Source organism: Cyclopterus lumpus, chromosome 4, assembly GCF_009769545.1.
Source record: "Cyclopterus lumpus isolate fCycLum1 chromosome 4, fCycLum1.pri, whole genome shotgun sequence".
NCBI lineage: Eukaryota > Metazoa > Chordata > Actinopteri > Perciformes > Cyclopteridae > Cyclopterus > Cyclopterus lumpus.
The window spans coordinates 10,120,278-10,138,582 of record NC_046969.1 but is presented as its reverse complement, the minus strand read 5'-3'; the positions used below and the strand labels follow the sequence as shown (position 1 = coordinate 10,138,582).

The 18,305-nt window shown below is 40.2% G+C and overlaps 2 protein-coding genes across 2 annotated transcripts; both read left to right on the top strand.

Annotated features, from left to right (window-relative positions):
* Positions 1-36: 36 nt before the first annotated feature.
* Positions 37-7,199, top strand: tm4sf18 (transmembrane 4 L six family member 18). Its single transcript, XM_034530810.1, has 4 exons — positions 37-756; positions 4,206-4,274; positions 4,968-5,110; positions 5,794-7,199. Exons 1-4 carry the CDS (start codon positions 577-579, stop codon positions 5,990-5,992), a joined length of 591 nt encoding a protein of 196 aa, XP_034386701.1. The 5' UTR covers positions 37-576; the 3' UTR covers positions 5,993-7,199.
* A 1,067-nt stretch (positions 7,200-8,266) lies between these two features.
* Positions 8,267-18,025, top strand: LOC117729272 (ceruloplasmin-like). Its single transcript, XM_034530196.1, has 24 exons — positions 8,267-8,427; positions 9,131-9,375; positions 9,456-9,668; positions 10,071-10,244; positions 10,977-11,068; positions 11,538-11,700; positions 11,827-11,968; positions 12,232-12,371; positions 12,886-13,026; positions 13,125-13,169; positions 13,270-13,484; positions 13,689-13,845; positions 13,974-14,186; positions 14,445-14,649; positions 15,303-15,442; positions 15,567-15,695; positions 15,920-16,026; positions 16,126-16,181; positions 16,347-16,418; positions 16,755-16,846; positions 16,989-17,128; positions 17,219-17,275; positions 17,748-17,853; positions 17,962-18,025. The coding sequence occupies exons 1-24, from the start codon at positions 8,267-8,269 to the stop codon at positions 17,985-17,987; spliced, it is 3,231 nt and encodes a 1,076-aa protein (XP_034386087.1). The 3' UTR covers positions 17,988-18,025.
* The last annotated feature ends 280 nt before the right edge of the window (positions 18,026-18,305 follow it).

Sequence of the window (18,305 nt, the reverse complement as noted above, 5' to 3'; positions counted from 1 at the left end):
TAGATTTTTTGAAAATAATGTTATGTCATCTTATGAACACAATTATCCATAATTTATAATGCAAGCCTTTGCAAAGATATCGTATGTACACTTTATAGGGTATATATACTGTACACATGTTTAAACCATGAACATGAGGGATTAGGAAAACACTCACTGCTGTAATGACTTAGTCATTCTTAAGGAAATGTATTCTTTAAAGTATTTTGTGAGGCTAAGAGGCTGTGGGAAACACACACGCACACAAACAAAACACACACACACACACACGCACACTTGAGGGATTTCTCATATTTGGCTGAGCTTTGTGCAACCATTGGTCAGCCCCCTTCCTGTGAGTGTGTTTCCTGGGGCACGTTGTTTCATGGCAGAACTCCCTCTGTAAGGAAGGAGAATCTGTTGAAGACACAAACACAGATACACACACATACAGCCGGCTCTCGTCACTTGTTTTTGTTTCCTTGCTCCCCAGCTGGTGCGACCCTTCCCTCCCCTCTTTCTCTCTTTCTGTGGCTCTTCTCGGTCCATTCCAGTTCTCTCCTCCCTGCGGTTGTGAGTGTGCTTTCTGGGTGAGCGATGTGTTGTTCGGTGGGTTTCGCCAGGTCTCTGGGTCTGGCCCTGCTGCCTCTGGCCCTCTGCTGCATCCTGGCCAACCTGCTGCTGCTGTTTCCCATGGGAGAGATCACCTACATCCAGCAGGACCGTCTGGCCAGCTACATCTGGTACTTTGGTGGACTTGGGGGAGGGGGAGCACTGGTGAGTAAAATACATGCATTTATGTTCTTATTGTGACGCCTTCTGGTTAGTCTCTCGTTATAGTTCTGGGATTACACTGAAGGTTTTAGTAGGTCAGAATATTCTGATCCTAATTTTGTCATATTGGGTCAACTTTAGTGGTCTGGTGAACTTACTCCAAACATTAGGAGCTGGCCATGCGGCAGTAACATATTTTGAAGAAAGGACAACCACACAATAATGTCTCATTATTTTATTTATTAACATTGGACAACTTTCCTTTAACTTAATCCAGTCCAAAGTTACTTTTATAGTTTTACTGTGTTTACCAGCTTAAGAAAAGCAGCTGAATTGCATACTTTTGTATGTATAGTTTGTATGCCTCTTCTTTCTGTGTAACCAGATGTTAGACCAATCCCTGATTTATCATTAGAAAATTAAATGAAACTTAATACCAGTTGCAGAAGTGTGAGCTTGGTGTACAGTCCAGGCCTTTGACAAAGATGTATATATTATTTTTACTTTAAGTTTAGAATCTGTATTTCTTGCAGGTTTCTCATGGCATGACTGTTGAAGCTGTTACTGAAAGCAGTGGAACTTCAGAGGTCACGTGACCGTTTAATCCGACTATGACTTCTGTATATATTTTCTGAACCGGTCAGAAAGTATATTATGTGTCAGATTGAATTATTTTGCCTGGCAAAACAAGGCTCAACCAGCTAAAGAATATGGATGTAGGTTTAGCCGAGGCCACTGGTACCACGTGGTGTAACTTATCACTCTTAGTTTCATCAGAGAGAGAAACTCATGATTATTTTTTTTTTTAGACCAGAATATGATTAAATGTCCGTTGTTTTCCCTTCAGAACCATTCACCCTGAGTGTGTTTGCAGTTTCTCATTGAGAACAATGGAGTTCTGTTTGGATTCACAGTTAATCTGTCTGCTACATGCTGCTGATCTGATGGGTTCATGCTCCAACTGAGCTGAAAGGAGCTGTTCTTTTAGTTTTTTAAAGAGAAACAGAGGACAGATTGTATTTACCCACACAAGATTAACCTTGTTGACCAGCAGAGCCCTTGTGTTGGGTACACAAAGCTGTACTCTTAAAAATATTTAGATTATTATTATTTTTTTTGTATAAAAAAATAAATGCTCAGAACATTTTATTATGTGACAGATATCGTAACACAATCTGCAATGAAAATGGTACAAGGAAAGTTAACACATGACCAAGCACATTTCCATTCCCACTTTACCAGCAGGTAAATTATGATTTCCCTGCTAATTTATGCAGAAGTTTCGTGCAAAGCTGTCAAAACAACAAGAGGTTTAAAAAATTGTTGCACATAAATTAAAGGACCAATCATTTCAAAACAGGAAGACGATGCGGAACAATGATCAATAAATGAAGTCCAGTCAAGTTATGGCAAAAGGTCTTAACCACACGCTGTTAATGCCACTTAATGCACATGTTTCACAATACAAGTGAGGAGACTGTGTCCCTTGGACTGCTCATTGGTTCTTACTGTGAACTATGGAGGAAGTTTGTATTAACATAAAACAGCAGAAAATGGGAATGGACTACAAAACAGAGTTCTGACTAAAACACAAGGATATATTTATATCAGGGGAATTTAGAAGGAAAGGTCCTATAGTAAGAAGCCCTACTCAAACTCAAGGTTTTAGGAAAAAGCTAGTCTGTTCATGTTCTCGTGGCATCTCTTTTTTAGAAGGTAGAATTTTATCTTCATTTATGTTTTTTTGTTTGTCTGAAATGACTTTTGACGCGCTGTCTTTGTTTTTTCCCCTATGAGCTTTTTTCTTTCTTTGTAGAAATGACAGAAACCTAAAGAGTCAAAGAGCAAATAGAACGCCTCTGATAGAAATCTATCTTTAGCTCCCTCCCTCCTTTCCTATCACTCCCTCTTCTTTTTCCTTCTTCCTCTCTCTCTTCCTTTCTCGCTGTGCACTTCCCTCTGTTTTGTCAGTATCACTCTGCCTCAGCTCAAGGGCAGGGCTTTAGGGGGACATTCAGGATGTGTGTGTGACGATGCCTATGAACTTTGTGTGTGTGTGTGCGCGTGCGCGTGTGTGTGTAGAACCTTGGGAACTTCCCTCCCTCTGTCAGGATGTGATTTAAAGTCCTTGACCGCTGAGAGAGCGACAGCAGGAAAGAGGAGGAGAGGAAAAAGGGAGGGAGGGACAGTAAAAGACTACCCTGAAACAAACAGATGTAGGATTGCAATTATTTCTCTTTCTCTCTCCTGCAGTTCTCTTGCAGTAAGGCCACCCACACTACATGTCTGCCGATGCTTTAGTTTGAACAATTGTATTGTCTCAACAATCAAATGCATTGTCGTTAAATTTGCTCCTAAGACGAAGAATCCTAATGATTTTCATGTAGCGCCAACAACAGTTCACTACTATAGCATGCTAGCAGTCTAAGTCTGTCCAAAACGACTCCCTGTTCCCTGTGTAGTGCACCATATCCTCCGTCATGTTATTTGGCATGCTACATAGCCTACTATAGAAACATGTGCTAGCATTCTGTAGCACAGAAATGCCTAAGAAGGGCTGATGCTGACAAAGCACTTCTTAGACCGTTGAAGTTGAGCCAAATCTGAAGTTGATTAGTGTGAAATGAGCAATACAGCCTCACGTTGCACATTTGTTTACGTCCGAGGTGATTTGTCTTTTAGGTGATGTCTATATGAAAGATACTGCTTTTAACAAGGATGGTGATTGACAGGTGGGACAAAAAATGGGGGTCACGGCTAAGGTGCTGTATGTGTACTGTATGTGCTGTATAGAAAAGAAAATCCTTGAATTGACTTGACTTGTAGGGTTGTAGTAATAGCGGTGGTAATTACACTGCTGGTCAAACATGTTCTCCATGTACAAAACACAACTTTTTTTTTTTTACAAACCCTTTCATACAAAATAACATATATTTGTGAAGAGGACTTTTTACAACCTAAATACAGGACAGATACAGGACAATTCAATTCAATTCAGTTTATTTTGTATAGCCCAAAATCAAATATTACAAATTTGCCTCAGAGGGCTTTACAATCTGTACACATACGACATCCCTGTCCCATGACCTCACATAAGATCAGGAAAAACTCCCCAAAAAATAGAAAAAACCCTTTCACAGGGAAAAAAGGGACAGACACAGAGCAGTCCTCTCTGCCATCCTTAGTGGACCAAGCCTTTGTGGCGGGTGACCCCAAACTTTTAACCGGCAGTGTATATACTTCCCGTAACTTCTAGCAAAGAAAAGCAGGATAAATATTTTCTTGTAGTAGAACGTGATTATCAGCCTAGCTCACGTAGCTTTAGCATCTATTTATATTGATATACTATACTACTTTTTTTATTTCTAACGTTTAAATGTGTATCACTTCCTCTGATTGTAAATGATGAAAAAGAAATGCTGCTGTTTAGAAATTGTATTCTGTGTTTCCAGATGCTGGTTCCAGCTGTGGTCTTCATCACTCTGGGGAAATGTAACTGTTGTTGGAATGAGAGCTTAATGGTAAGGGGCTTACCAAACCAACAATACCAGTCAACATCGACAGGAGGTTCTCTATGCTAAGCTAAGTCTGCATCTAAACCTCCAGGAGTAATGGCATTGATGCTAAGCTGATGCAATTGAGAAGCCACACACTGTGGTCATGCTGAGCACAATGCTTTTTGACATGTCTCTTCGGGTAATAAACAATTCCATGTAGTTGCTCTCTAAACATATAAAACAGACTTTCTGTTTGCTACACACAGATCATTATTTTCTATCCTATTAAATCAAAATATATGGTTGTTTGGTCTTCCACCCCTTGTAACTTTTAGTGTCCCCATTTAACTGACATTTTGTTGTTTCTTTCTCACCACTTGGAGAATAATATTCAACAGTTGTCATTAAGCCGACCAACACTGTGTCCTTATGAGGTGGAATGTTAATGCTAATCAGCTCAAATAATTCAACAAGGGTCCCATTGTTACTCAAAACTCAACAAAGTAAGCTTTGCTCACACCATTCAAGCCACATGCACAGCTGCAGTCATGTGTGTGTGTGTGTGTGTGTGTGTGTCTATAGCAGCTGTCTCTGTCTCTGATATATGAAACTGTGTACATTTATACAGACAGGCAGTCACACATACAGTCACAAAGGCGTCCCAACACGTTCCTGTTCTGTGTTAAAATCACTTTGTATGTCTGTGTTGCTCTCCAGATGTGCGGGTCAGTGTTGGCAGCTGTGGTCGGCCTGGTGGGGTCTGCTTACTGTTTCGTCATGTCAGGATTTGCCTTGGTGCAGGGTCCGCAGTGCTTCACTCCTTATGGATGGTCGTACCCCTTTGCAGACCAGGGGGGCAGGTAGAGAGATGCTGTGTGTGTGTGTGTGTGTGTGTGGGACCGTGTAAAATTGATTTATTAAAGCATTTAGTGGTCTCTGAAATAATTGTGAAAATAGTGAAAATCTCCATCACAATTTTCTGAAACCCATAGTGATTAAATTGACATGGATTGAAAATTGAAAAAAAAAGGAAATTTGTCCCAATAAAAAAGCTGGAACCAGTGCCATTTTTGCCATTGTTGCTTACATGTTTAAATTAATTGTTTCTTTAAAACAAAGTTGATTGATCAAGGAGTTAGAAATTTCAGCTCTCAAATGTCAAAATACAGGTTTGTAACAAATTTAATATCAGCTCAGCTTCAAATTTCACTGGTAAACAGATCTAACCATAAACTGACTGCAAACATTGTAAAAATGGCCAGTTTTCCCTTTTGCCTGAGGTACATGTGACAATGTACCCTAATATAGAAACCAATGGACTTTACCTCCACTTGATTTGGTGTTATTGCATCTTAGGACACCTTGTCATGTGGTATTTCTTACTCATGTCATCGATGTATACTCGAAGACCACTCTCCCCCTTTTTTTTGAAGTATTTGAAGAATGTGGTGCCGCTCTCAGAATGAGCTGTACCCAATACAAACATGTTGGTATAAACGTAGGTGCTGCCTGTGACTGATCTTTCTCTCTCTCTCTGTCCCAGGTATCTCTTACAACCAGAGACGTGGTCACGGTGTCTTCAGCCGGTTCACATCGTGGAGTGGAACGTGACCCTGCTGTGTGTGCTACTGGGCCTGGCTGTGCTTGAGTTCATCATCTGTCTCCTACAGCTGGGAAACGGTTTAGTCAACGCCGTCTGCCGGCCCTGTTGCTACAAGCAGGAGTATAGTCTTAATGCGTAGATCAACGAGCACATGCATGTAGTTGTACCTGCAGAGACACACATCAACAATGCACACACTCAACATGTATGCATGCACACACACACACACACACACACACAGGACATTAACGGACACACGCATAAGCGGAAGTCTGCACACACCTCATTGCTCAGCACCGTGAGTGTGTGTGCAAGGACACACTTAGACACACCCACAGTACACAAGCAGTACCATGGACATCTGACAGCCACGTCAGTGTTATCACTATCTTTTCTAGCTTTGAATTTGCCCTGTTAAAGCGGCAAAAAATCACTATGCATTGATTGATGATGATGATTATGATGATGATGATGATGATTATGATGATGATGATTATGATTATGATGATGAGCTTTTCTGGTGCAGCAAGTCTCAACATTTAAAAGGCAACAGGTTATTAGTCCATAATAATGTAGATATGTGTGTGAGTGTGTGTCCTGAATACTCCATGGAAACTATTATAAACTACAATAATAAAGACAAAGTAGAGCATCCTTGATAATGATAACGACAATAATATTATTATTAATAATAATAAGAGATATATGGCAGAGTTTTCCCTAAAGTAACTAGCAGTGTGTGAACATTTCATGTGCCCTATTTGCTTTTTTTAAAGAAGAAGATATAAAAAAAACTGTTTTTAGATGTGACAATTATTCGCTTGATGAAATCTATATTCTTAATTTCAAGGTTACTCACTTTCTTTCTTATCATTATTGGCGGTATACTTTCTGTATCTTCAGAAACCCAACAACTACACTACCGCTGTTATTGTTACAACAGATGATATTACACTTCAAACCAATGTTATTAAACTAGTATACTTAAGATGGCACCTGCATATTGTTTGATAATGTTGGAAAGGACACAAGCTCTTGTGTCCTTATTGATGGTGTCCTTGCAAGGAGAGATGCTCATTTTCCATTATTAAGTTGATTATCTCGATGCACCAGGAAGGAGTTGTTGTTGTTTCAACATGTATACACTGTTAGATCACTTAAGGATTACAAACAGATTTTTGTGTTTGTTTGTACATTTGTTTTCATTCTCAGAGCATTTTGTTGTAAATTGTTTTCTTTATGTCTATTGGAAGCCAGATCAGTGTAAACAGACTTTTTATATATATTTTAGTGACATATTTTTATATTGTTTGTATGTGCCGCCTTTAATAAAAAATGACTTTCCATTTTAAGTATCCAGTGAGTCATTAAGTTGAGGCTGATCTTTGTCCACAAAAACAGGTTCAGTTTTCATAATTGGCACATTCTCCTGTGTGTGTATGCGTGTTTGACTCATGACTTATGTGGGGTCTTTGACACAAATGCAATATTTGCTTACTTGTGAGAGGTCAACATCTAGCTTTGTGTACTTGTGTGTGTTTGTGTGTTTGAATCAATTCCTGGACTGAAGTGTCTGTCCTGGAGTTTCCAGAGTTATTGATCGATGTCAGGACTCTGAGTAGATGTGTCCTCGCACCCTGCAGTCAAGCCCATTACAAGTCATTTTTAATATTCTCTGACAAAGTGGGGAGAGTATTTTCTGGCACATTGTGACATTTTCTTTCGTTTTAAACCTTAAAACAATGACAAACCAGTTTTGGTAGCAGAATTCACCGGCCTTAATTGTCTTTAAAGTTAGATTAGTACTTCAAATGAGTCTTTATTAAACTACCTAGCTTGGTTGGACTGATGATGTGGATTCGGACCAAAAAAATGTTCAACCGCAGTTAATATTGGACAAAAGAAAAATCACTGGCCACACGATTTCTGGCTGCATTTCCACAAGCACGGAAAATAAAACATAATAATATATGTGACGAATATGAGATATTCTGCATGTCTGATGTAAATGTAACTTAAATCTGATCTCTTCGTGGTTGGACCGTCAAATGTAGATGTTTCAAAGAAGAAAATGTTCTGTTCTTACGCAACTCTAACCTTTGATCACAAATGGTGTCAGAGAGCTACCTCTCTTACCCCTGTACCTCTGTGATAGGTTGCCTCAAACCCTGTCTGTTGGTCAGTGACCCAACCTGCCCTGCTCGTCTGTTCCCAGCAGTCAGCTGAGGTTGTATAAAGACACACAGAGAGACTAAAGTCTCTCAGACAGACTGACTCACAGCTGTCAGCTGGCAGCACTGCTTGTCTTCGTCATTATCATCCTCTGGATCGCTGAACAGAATTAAAGACCCGTCTTCCTCCTCGGCAGGTTATCAGTGGTCTTGTCGGAGGTGTCAGCGCCTATATCTTCAAAATGCAGCGACCAGGGTTAAAGGGAGTGTTGCTGCTGTGTTGTGCAGCAGTATGTGCGTCTGGGATGACCAGAGAGTACTTCCTCAGGATAGAGGAGGTGTCTTGGAACTACGCCCCAAGTGGGATGAACATCATTCAAAACATCACACTGCAGGAGGATGAGTGAGTACATGCTGTGTACATTTTCTTGATTATGTTGGGCTCAGGCCAGTCAGCCTTCATAAAGTTGCTCCAAAATACAACAGCAAGACTCCTCATTCGTACCAAAGAAAGGGGCCGTATCTCTCCTCTAATGGCCTGCCTTTTTTGTGGTATACTTTTTAACCTCTATGGTCAGCATGCTTTAAAAAAAAACAAAAAACAAAAACTATAATCTTAAATAAATGTATATATTCCTTTATTCACACATATACAACACATACATGCAGAATTAAGCAAGTACATGACGACCTCACAAAGAAACACAAGACAGCACACACACACATCAGTGAAACACAACACAATATTGCGTTTTTGAGAAATACAAAATCATAATTCTAATTAACCGCAGTAATAAATTGTGGAACACAATTAATACATTTATCTAAGTAATCTAGGAAGACCGTTTATGGTTAAAATCCTGTCAAATCCATAAGCAGTGTGTGTGGGTAAAAAAGGCCTGTTGTACTCACTGCCATGTCATGACTTACTAACTGGATTAGATCAGAGTCATCCTTAATGTTATGAGTTACAGCAAGAGGCTAGATATATATGTTTAAGCATCTACATTATGAATATTGTGTTTGTTCAGTAGCTTTAGCCAATCACAGGATTTTTTAATACTTTAACTGCAGCCCATAATAATCCTTGTTCTCTCTCTCTGTAGGGAAGCCTCAGTCTTTTTAAAGAGGGGGCCCCAGCGTATTGGCTCCACCTACAAGAAGGCCGTGTATAAGCAGTACAGCGACGCCACCTACAGGACAGAGGTGATGAAGGCGGAATGGATGGGCATCCTGGGACCCCTGTTGATGGCCGAGGAGGGAGACACCGTGTTTGTCCACCTGAAGAACGCGGCGACCAGACCTTACAGCATCCACCCACACGGACTGAACTACAGCAAGGGCAATGAGGGTGAGGGACTAACGCATTGATGGGCAGGCTCAACATACGGATAGATGTGTGACCTCGTGTGCTTGTATCTGTCTCTCCAGGAGCCCTTTACCCAGACGGTACTGGTCCAGATCTGAAGCGTGACGACTCAGTGGCTCCGGGTACAGCAGTGACGTATGAGTGGACCCTCCCAGAGAGCCACAGCCCAACATCAGAGGACAGCAACTGCCTGACCAGATTCTACCACTCCCATGTTAGTGCACCAAAAGACATCAACTCAGGACTGATAGGACCCCTTATTGTCTGTAAGAGAGGTACTGAAACCTTTTTAAAGAGTAGTTTTAAACTACTCTTAAGTTATGGGGATGGAACTTAAGTACATTTATTTAGGTGCTGTAGTATTTTCAGGTACTTTTTGGCTGAATATAGTTTTACTACACTTTAAGTACATATCGCTGACAATACTTTCCTACTGTTAGGTTTTGAAGGGGAAACCTACTTCAAGGCCTTAAAAAACTTTTTTCAAAATTAATTTGTCGCTATCAACTCATTCAGTTTTAACTATTGGTCCAAATGAAACTATCAAAAATATTCCTGGATTCTTGTCAAATCTGTGAGATCCGCTGTGGCAAGAAGTTAGTTTTGTAGGGGCACTAACCCCCTTCAGTACATTAATGCACGTTAACCCAACTGGTCTCCTCTGCACTCCTCTGTAGGAACTCTGGACCTACATGGAGACAGCTCAGGAGACTATCTGTACGCTCTGCTCTTTATGGTGTTGGATGAGAACTTCAGCTGGTACCTGGACGACAACATCAGGACGTACATTACGAATCCTGCCAGTGGCCTGAAAGAGGACGAAGATTTCATTGAGAGTAACAAAATGCACGGTGAGCGGCACCATCCACATACATACATACATACATACTTACATACATAAATACATCATACTTACATACATAAATACATCATACATACATACATACATACATACATACATACATACTTACATACATAAATACATCATACATACATACATACATACATACATACATACATACATACTTACATACATAAATACATCATACATACATACATACATACTTACATACATAAATACATCATACATACATACATACATACATACATACATCATACTTACATACATAAATACATCATACATACATACATACATACATACATACATACATCATACACACATACACACATACATAAATACATCATACTTACATACATAAATACATCATACATACATACATACATACATACATACATACATACATACATACTTACATACATAAATACATCATACATACATACATACATACATACATACATACATACATACATACTTACATACATAAATACATCATACATACATACATACATACTTACATACATAAATACATCATACATACATACATACATACATACATACATCATACTTACATACATAAATACATCATACATACATACATCAATACATACATACATACATACATACATACATACATACATACATACATACATACATACATACATACATATATACATCAATACATACACATACACATACCTTTAACTCTGAGTGTGAATTGCAGGTATAAATGGTTTTCTGTATGGTAACCTGCCTGGACTGAGCATGTGCCAAGGCAACAAGATCCACTGGCATATGATTGGCTTAGGCAATGAGGTACATTTTGTATTTTTAATATCATTCTCATTATTATTATTGTTAAAAGTTTTATTAACGAATTTTAATTGAATTTACGTTTGCCTGCATACACTGCCGCTTGTTTTTGTGTTTGAATGAAGTGTGTTTTACAACGCGTTGTAACCTATTAGTGTCTAGGCAGAGGGTTAGCCGACTTTGGGTTGTATTCATTCAATCTCACACAATACAGCAGTGGTCATTGTACACCCACCTTACGGAGATCTGCTTCCTACTGAGTGAACATTTGTAGTTATTGTTTTGTCTTTTTAAGTTGAGAAGAAGCTAAGTGTATGTGTCAGCCTGAGAGGGCCTATGTATTGACAATATGTTAACATATACTGACACAATTCTTTTGCTAAACTGGAATTAAATTAGCTTTCATCATGTCTTGGTGTTAGCAACAAACACCTGGTCTTAACCCAGTTTAAATGTACTTCCTCTACAACAGGTGGACATGCATTCAGTTCATTTCCATGGCCAGATCCTGACCACTCAGAACCACCACACAGACACAGTCAGTCTTTTCCCGGCCTCCAGCACTACAGCTGAAATGGTAGCGGACAACCCTGGACACTGGCTGCTGACGTGCACTGTCAATGACCATTTGACGGGTGAGCCGACTCCCTTGAATCCTAATTTGATTCAAGCAAGACATTTTGTCACCCATTTGTATAATGAATGAATTTGCTTAGTATTTGTTTGTGAGTTTTTGTTTTGTGTTTTGTGTTTCTGTCCAGCTGGTATGCAGGCTATATTTGAGATCAAGAAGTGTTTCCCCAATGTCCACAAGCCCCAGCCACACGGCGGTGAGCTCAGACCGTTCTTCATTGCTGCTGAAGAGGAAGTCTGGGATTACGCTCCTACACTGCCTACTGATGAGTTGGTTACTGCACACACACACACACACACGCACACACACACACACACACACACACACACACACACACACACACACACACACACACACACACGCACGCATACACATTGGTCCAGGCTAGCCTTCATGATTCTGTAAGAGACCTGTTAATAACGTGTACTCTGTTTCTGTGTGTGTGTCAATGTGTGCATGTGTGTGTGCATGTGTGTGTGTGTGTGTGTGTGTGTGCGTGTGTGTGTGTGTGTGTGTGTGTGTGTGTGTGTAGGGAAGCAGAAATGTTTGTAACCAGAAGTCAAAACCGCATTGGAAGCCGGTATAAGAAGGTTCGCTACGTGGAATACACTGACATTACCTTCACAACAAAGATGCTACGCAGCCCAGAGGACCAACACCTTGGAATTCTGGGTAATCCAGGCTGGGCAGGGGTTGCTTGCACTTTCTTTTCAGAGTCAGAGATACTCCGGAGGTGCAAATAAACTCACCTTAGTACAGCCAAAAAACTATTACTAAATGAAAGATTCTAGATATCGATAGTACGGTAAGCATATTATTATATGTCTTGCTCCCCTTCCAAACTTGCCACACAAAACTGGACTGTAACTAACAAAAACATCTTAAAATCGCTCATCTAGTCCAATCAACTATCATAAACAAACAAAGATATTTGGGTTACAATGACAGAAAGCATAGCAAATGATTTAAAAACCTTCTAGCCTTATTTTAGTTGAAGGTATCAGAGGTCTTTGTTCTTATTTCAGACAGACTTCCTTCTTCGATTTAACAGTTTGCCACTAATTTCTGAAATATGTTGGCAGGATCTTGTTAACGTGATGAGATATATCCCAACATAGTGTCATCTAATGCTCCTTTGGTCTGAATGTGTGCTTGTGTCTCTATTCATGTCCGTCCTCGTCTCCAGGTCCTGTGCTGCGAGCTGAAGAGAAGGACACTATCAAGGTGGTGTTTAAGAACAAAGCCAGCCGGCCTTACAGTATACAGCCACACGGTGTTCAGTACAGCATAGAACAGGATGGGACGCTCTATCACAATGAACTGGAAGGTTAATACAAGCACATACACTCACACTGTTATCAACGTACTGGATTACACATCAAACACTTTCTTATCTTGTTTTATGTCTCCATCTTTCCTCCTCAGAGTCCTATACAGCAAAGAAACTGCGGGAGTTAAAGAGGGAACCAAGTAAGCTAAAACTTGAATTATTACAGTGCCAGTCTAAGTCAGCATGCACATTAACAATATCATCATTATAATATTTGTCTTTCTTTTTTAATAAATGTAGGAGTGGTGACCCCTTCTCCTGCTGCTCATGTCCTACCTGGGACATTGCACACCTATGAATGGATGGTGCCATTGGGTGCTGGTCCAGTCCAAGGGGAGGCTGACTGTCTGACCTATCTGTACTACTCTGGAGTGGACCCTGTTAAAGACACTCAGTCTGGACTGGTTGGACCGCTCCTTGTCTGTCGCCCTGGTTCACTGAAAAGAGGAATACAAGTAAGAAGAGAGCGTCAGAAACAAAACCTGTGTTTGATCAGGTCACATCCCCTTGAATCTGGTGTTTTTGCAGTATATGTGTACCTCAATCTGATACATATCTGGCTTGTGGCAAGAAAGATGGAGGATAGCATCAATGGAGGTCTCAATGGAATCACAATTAGACACCTTTTCTCCTCTTTCTTCTCTCCTCTTTTCATGTAGAAAAACTACAACAAAGAGTTCCACCTCATGGCCACAATGTTTGATGAGAACCTGAGCTGGTATCTGGACGACAACATTGAGTCCCTCACCACTGCTCCCCAGAAGTCTACTGTTAACAAGAACGACGAGGGCTTTATGGAAAGCAACAAGATGCACGGTTCGTAGGAGACACACACTCAAACCTGCAGTGATCAGCTAAAACATGATCAAATCATCAATGGAAAAAGCTGAGCTGAGCTGCGAGTGATCAGTGTGTGCGTGTGTCTCTGTGTCTTTCTCTTTTAGCAATCAACGGCTTTGTGTATAGGAACCTCCCAGGCCTGACCATGTGTAAGGGGGATAAAGTAACGTGGCACTTGTCAGGACTGGGTTCAGAGACGGACGTCATCAGCCTTTACTTCCAGGGAAACCGCTTCATCTACCGCCAGAACAGACGAGACACCATCGGCGTCTTCCCCCACATCTCACGCACTGTCGCTATGGAGCCAGACAGCATGGGTATTCATCTCTCTCTCTCTCTCTCTCTCTCTCTCTCTCTCTCACGCACACAATTGTACTTTTACTTGTGAGAACCTTCAGTGACGTTGTTACAGCCTAGTAAAGTTTTGTTTTAATCACACAATTCAAACAGAATGAGGATATAACATGTGTGTGTGTGAGACCCATTAATTTAAAACCTCAGGTGCTCGGGGTCATTATCGAGCATGACATGTACGTTTGTGTATTTGTGAACACTGGTGATTGTGTTTGTTTCAGGTCAGTTTGAAGTGGTGTCAGCCACAGTGAACCATTACCGTGGTGGGATGAGAGCCAACTACACGGTAATGAAGTGCAGCATGTTTCAGCGTCAGGGTGAGATTATGTTACACTCAAAAACCTACTACATCGCTGCCATGGAGATGGACTGGGACTACTCTGCAAACCGCACCTGGGAAGCTGAGATGTTCCGCGGTCAGCAGAGGTACAGTACTGCACACCAATTCTTTTACCCTAAAATGTCAAAGGCATGACCCGATTTGTTTAGGGTAATACTATTAGGGTAAGCCAATTAGAGGCAGAGTAGGGCAGTTCATGCTTTCGCCATTCTAGGAAACAAATATTGCCACCTGCACATGTACGGCATGAACATATTTGCTTAAAAAATATTGGAACTTCTGCGGACAGTTTGCGGCAAAATTGGCCTCCAAAGATAAATGACAGTGGAAACCATGCACTCTATATATACTGTACATACATGCAGTTTATTTTATTATATAACACTTGTAGGCTAAAATACATGTTGATTCTTCTACTATTTCTTATTGTCCACAAATCTCTCGAAAAGACCCAAAACATTTATCGGACTAACCGGTGTTGCCTGTTAAGCTTAATGTATCTTAGTACTATCTATTTTTGCTCTACAACTATTTAAAAAAAACCATCAATGTACCATATTGTCGCTCTGGGTGGGATGGTACTTCATTACAGGCACACACACGCACACACACCACGCACACACAAACACACACACACACACACACACACACACACACCATGGTACACACACAACATGACAAACACTGACAACTCTCATTTAATCCTCTGCAAAATAAGCCTGCCTCTCTCCCTCCGCAGCCCTGCTTCTGCCTACCTGGACCAGCAGGGTGGGTTTATCGGATCCCGTTACAAGAAGGTGGTCTACCGCCAGTTCACCAATAACAAGTTCACCAAGCAAAAGGAAAGAACAGCTGATATGGAACACCTCGGCATTATGGGTAGGCTCTCAGTCAGGGCAGCAGCAGAAATACACAAAATGTGATTGTGATATAAAAACCACAAATACTATGTATGACTTGTTATGGAATCAAGTTCCAGCCTGATCACGTGCCCTTCTTCCAGGTCCAATGATTCTCACTGATGTGGGAGACAAGGTGACGGTGGTTTTTAAAAACATGGCGTCCAGGCCTTATTCTATCCACGCACATGGAGTCAAGACCGACAACCCAGATGTTCACCTCACCCAACCAGGTAAAGACCGGCAGACTATCAAAACCCTATTGGTATTAATCCCAGAATGCTTCATTTTATTTGTAGCTTTATTTCATTATTATTGTGTAACAAAGTTAAAGCGCCTATTTTCTGATAATCAAAAGGACTCTGCATATGTCTGTTTCCCTCAGGACTCTAATAGTTACTGTGTAACTTTTCTTTACATAGTATGGGATTCAATGCCTAAAACATATCTTTCCCAGGTGAGACTCACTCCTACCACTGGTACGTTACAAAGAATACAGGACCGACCCCAGAGCAGGAGGCGTGCTCTGTGTCAGCATACTACTCCACTGCTGATGTTGCCAAGGTACGCCACATACACACACACACACACACACACACACACACACACACACACGCACACACACAGGCATTCACACACTCTTGTTGTCTCCCTGCCTCCCAGGACCTGTACAGCGGTCTGATTGGTCCGTTGGTGATCTGTCGCCGTAGCTGGGGCCGGTGAGTGTCTCTGCATCATATCATGCAGCATGTACAGTGTGCTTGTGTGATTTCAGGGTATGATGAGGCAGATATTAATTTTTGTTCTGCATCACACAACAATATTTGATAGAATATTATATAGAGTGCTAATTTACAGCTTTTTATAAACTGTGTTTCTTCCAGGAGTTTCGGTATGAAAAAGGAAGTGGAAGAGTTTGCGCTGCTTTTTATGATTTTTGATGAGAATGAAAGCTGGTAAGTGGATAACCTGAAAACTAAATATTAACTTTTTATATAACATTGCAAATGTTGGTTTGGTTTTATATTTCTAGGTTTTCAAAAATGTATTAATTAATAAGGCGATTTTACAGGGTCCCACCTCATATCCTCATCCTATTTTGACAATATGTTGTTCTCCTAGTCCTCGTTTATCTGGTTTGACTCCATGAAACACACTGTCCGAGTATATTGTACATCACTGTCTGTGGTGTCCAAATCTTTCTGTAGCAATGCCAAGCAGATAATATTCTGTATATTTATTTTACAATATTTGGCGAACTATTACTGTTATTATTTGTATTATTATTTCAGGTATCTGGATGAAAATATCAGGACCCACATCAGGAACCCTCGCACAAATTTGAAGGATGACGAAACCTTTATAGAGAGCAACAAGATGCATGGTGCGATAAACACACACACCAAATAAACGGCATCATTTTAACTGATGGGATGATATTTTTTGTTACTTTAGGCGTCAAACAAAATGTCTTTACTTTAATGTCTTTCCAATGTCTTTGTTTCTGTGCTTTTCTGTGTATGCAGCCATTAACGGTTATATGTATGGAAATCTGAATGGTCTAAACATGGTGGTGGGTAATAAGGTGTACTGGTACCTACTGGGAATGGGCAATGAAGTGGACATGCACACCGCACACTGGCACGGACACAGTGTGGAATATAAGGTATAAGACAAACACACAGGCCTGTCTACACAGTCACACATGCAAATTGATACACACACATTCCTAATATGTTTTGCTCTTTCTCTCCAGCTGGGTGGAGGTCCTCATCGTACTGATGTGTATGAGCTGTTTCCAGCAACCTTTCAGGTAAAACCTCAAAACATCCGGACTTTGCCTCAACTGATTTTATTTGTCTTATAGATTCACACGTATGGGAAACTTCTAGGGATCAGTGTTGTAAAAAGTTATTATTCATTATCCATTGGATTGTAAAATCTTAATCTGGACCAGTAATATCTTTAAAATATATTTTCTTAAAGCAAGTTACATAATGAATAAAGCCAAATGCCAAATAAGGAATACAGATTAACATTCAATACATGTTTTGATCACTTTAATTAAGACAGGAAATCAGGTGAAGGTATTGTTAGAACTGTGCTGCAAATAAATACGAAACACACATATACATATATATATAAACACTTTAAATGTTAAATGAGGACATTTTGCATCAGTTATTTACAGGAAAACGGGACTCTGTTGACTTGACAGTGCTGTCAAACATGAATAAAAATGAAACTTGTGACTCGCATGACGTTCCCATCCTCTCCCTGTTCAGACAGTGAAGATGCGTCCTGAACATCCTGGCACTTGGCTGCTCCACTGTCACGTCACTGACCACATTAAAGGTGGCATGGAGGCGACGTATACTGTTACTGAGAAAGGTAAGGAAACTAATTGGGCAGGGAGATGAATTCAGGCTAGAATAAAAAGTAATGCGTCACAATATGTATGTTCTTGCATAGAGTAATATGTTTGTTTCTCATCAACAGCAAAGAAGAAGGGAATCTTTGGCTGAACAGTTGAAACAAAAGAATAGAAGACAGCAGAGACAAGCTTACATTTTATTTCTGCACGTAATTCACTCAACGCTCTTCATAAAAGCATCTTTATGTGAACTGTTTCTTGTCCAAAACTTTTATAATTATAGTTCAAAATAAACATCACAATTCAGTTATTTTATAATGAAATGTGCATTTTTGTAATTGTCTAACTGCTATGATATTTTGTCTTATGACACTAAATAATACAGTACTTCAGTAAGAATACTGAAGAAAATTAAGAAAAATGTTAACCTTATAAATGAATTAACACTTTTATATGACTGTGATGTGTT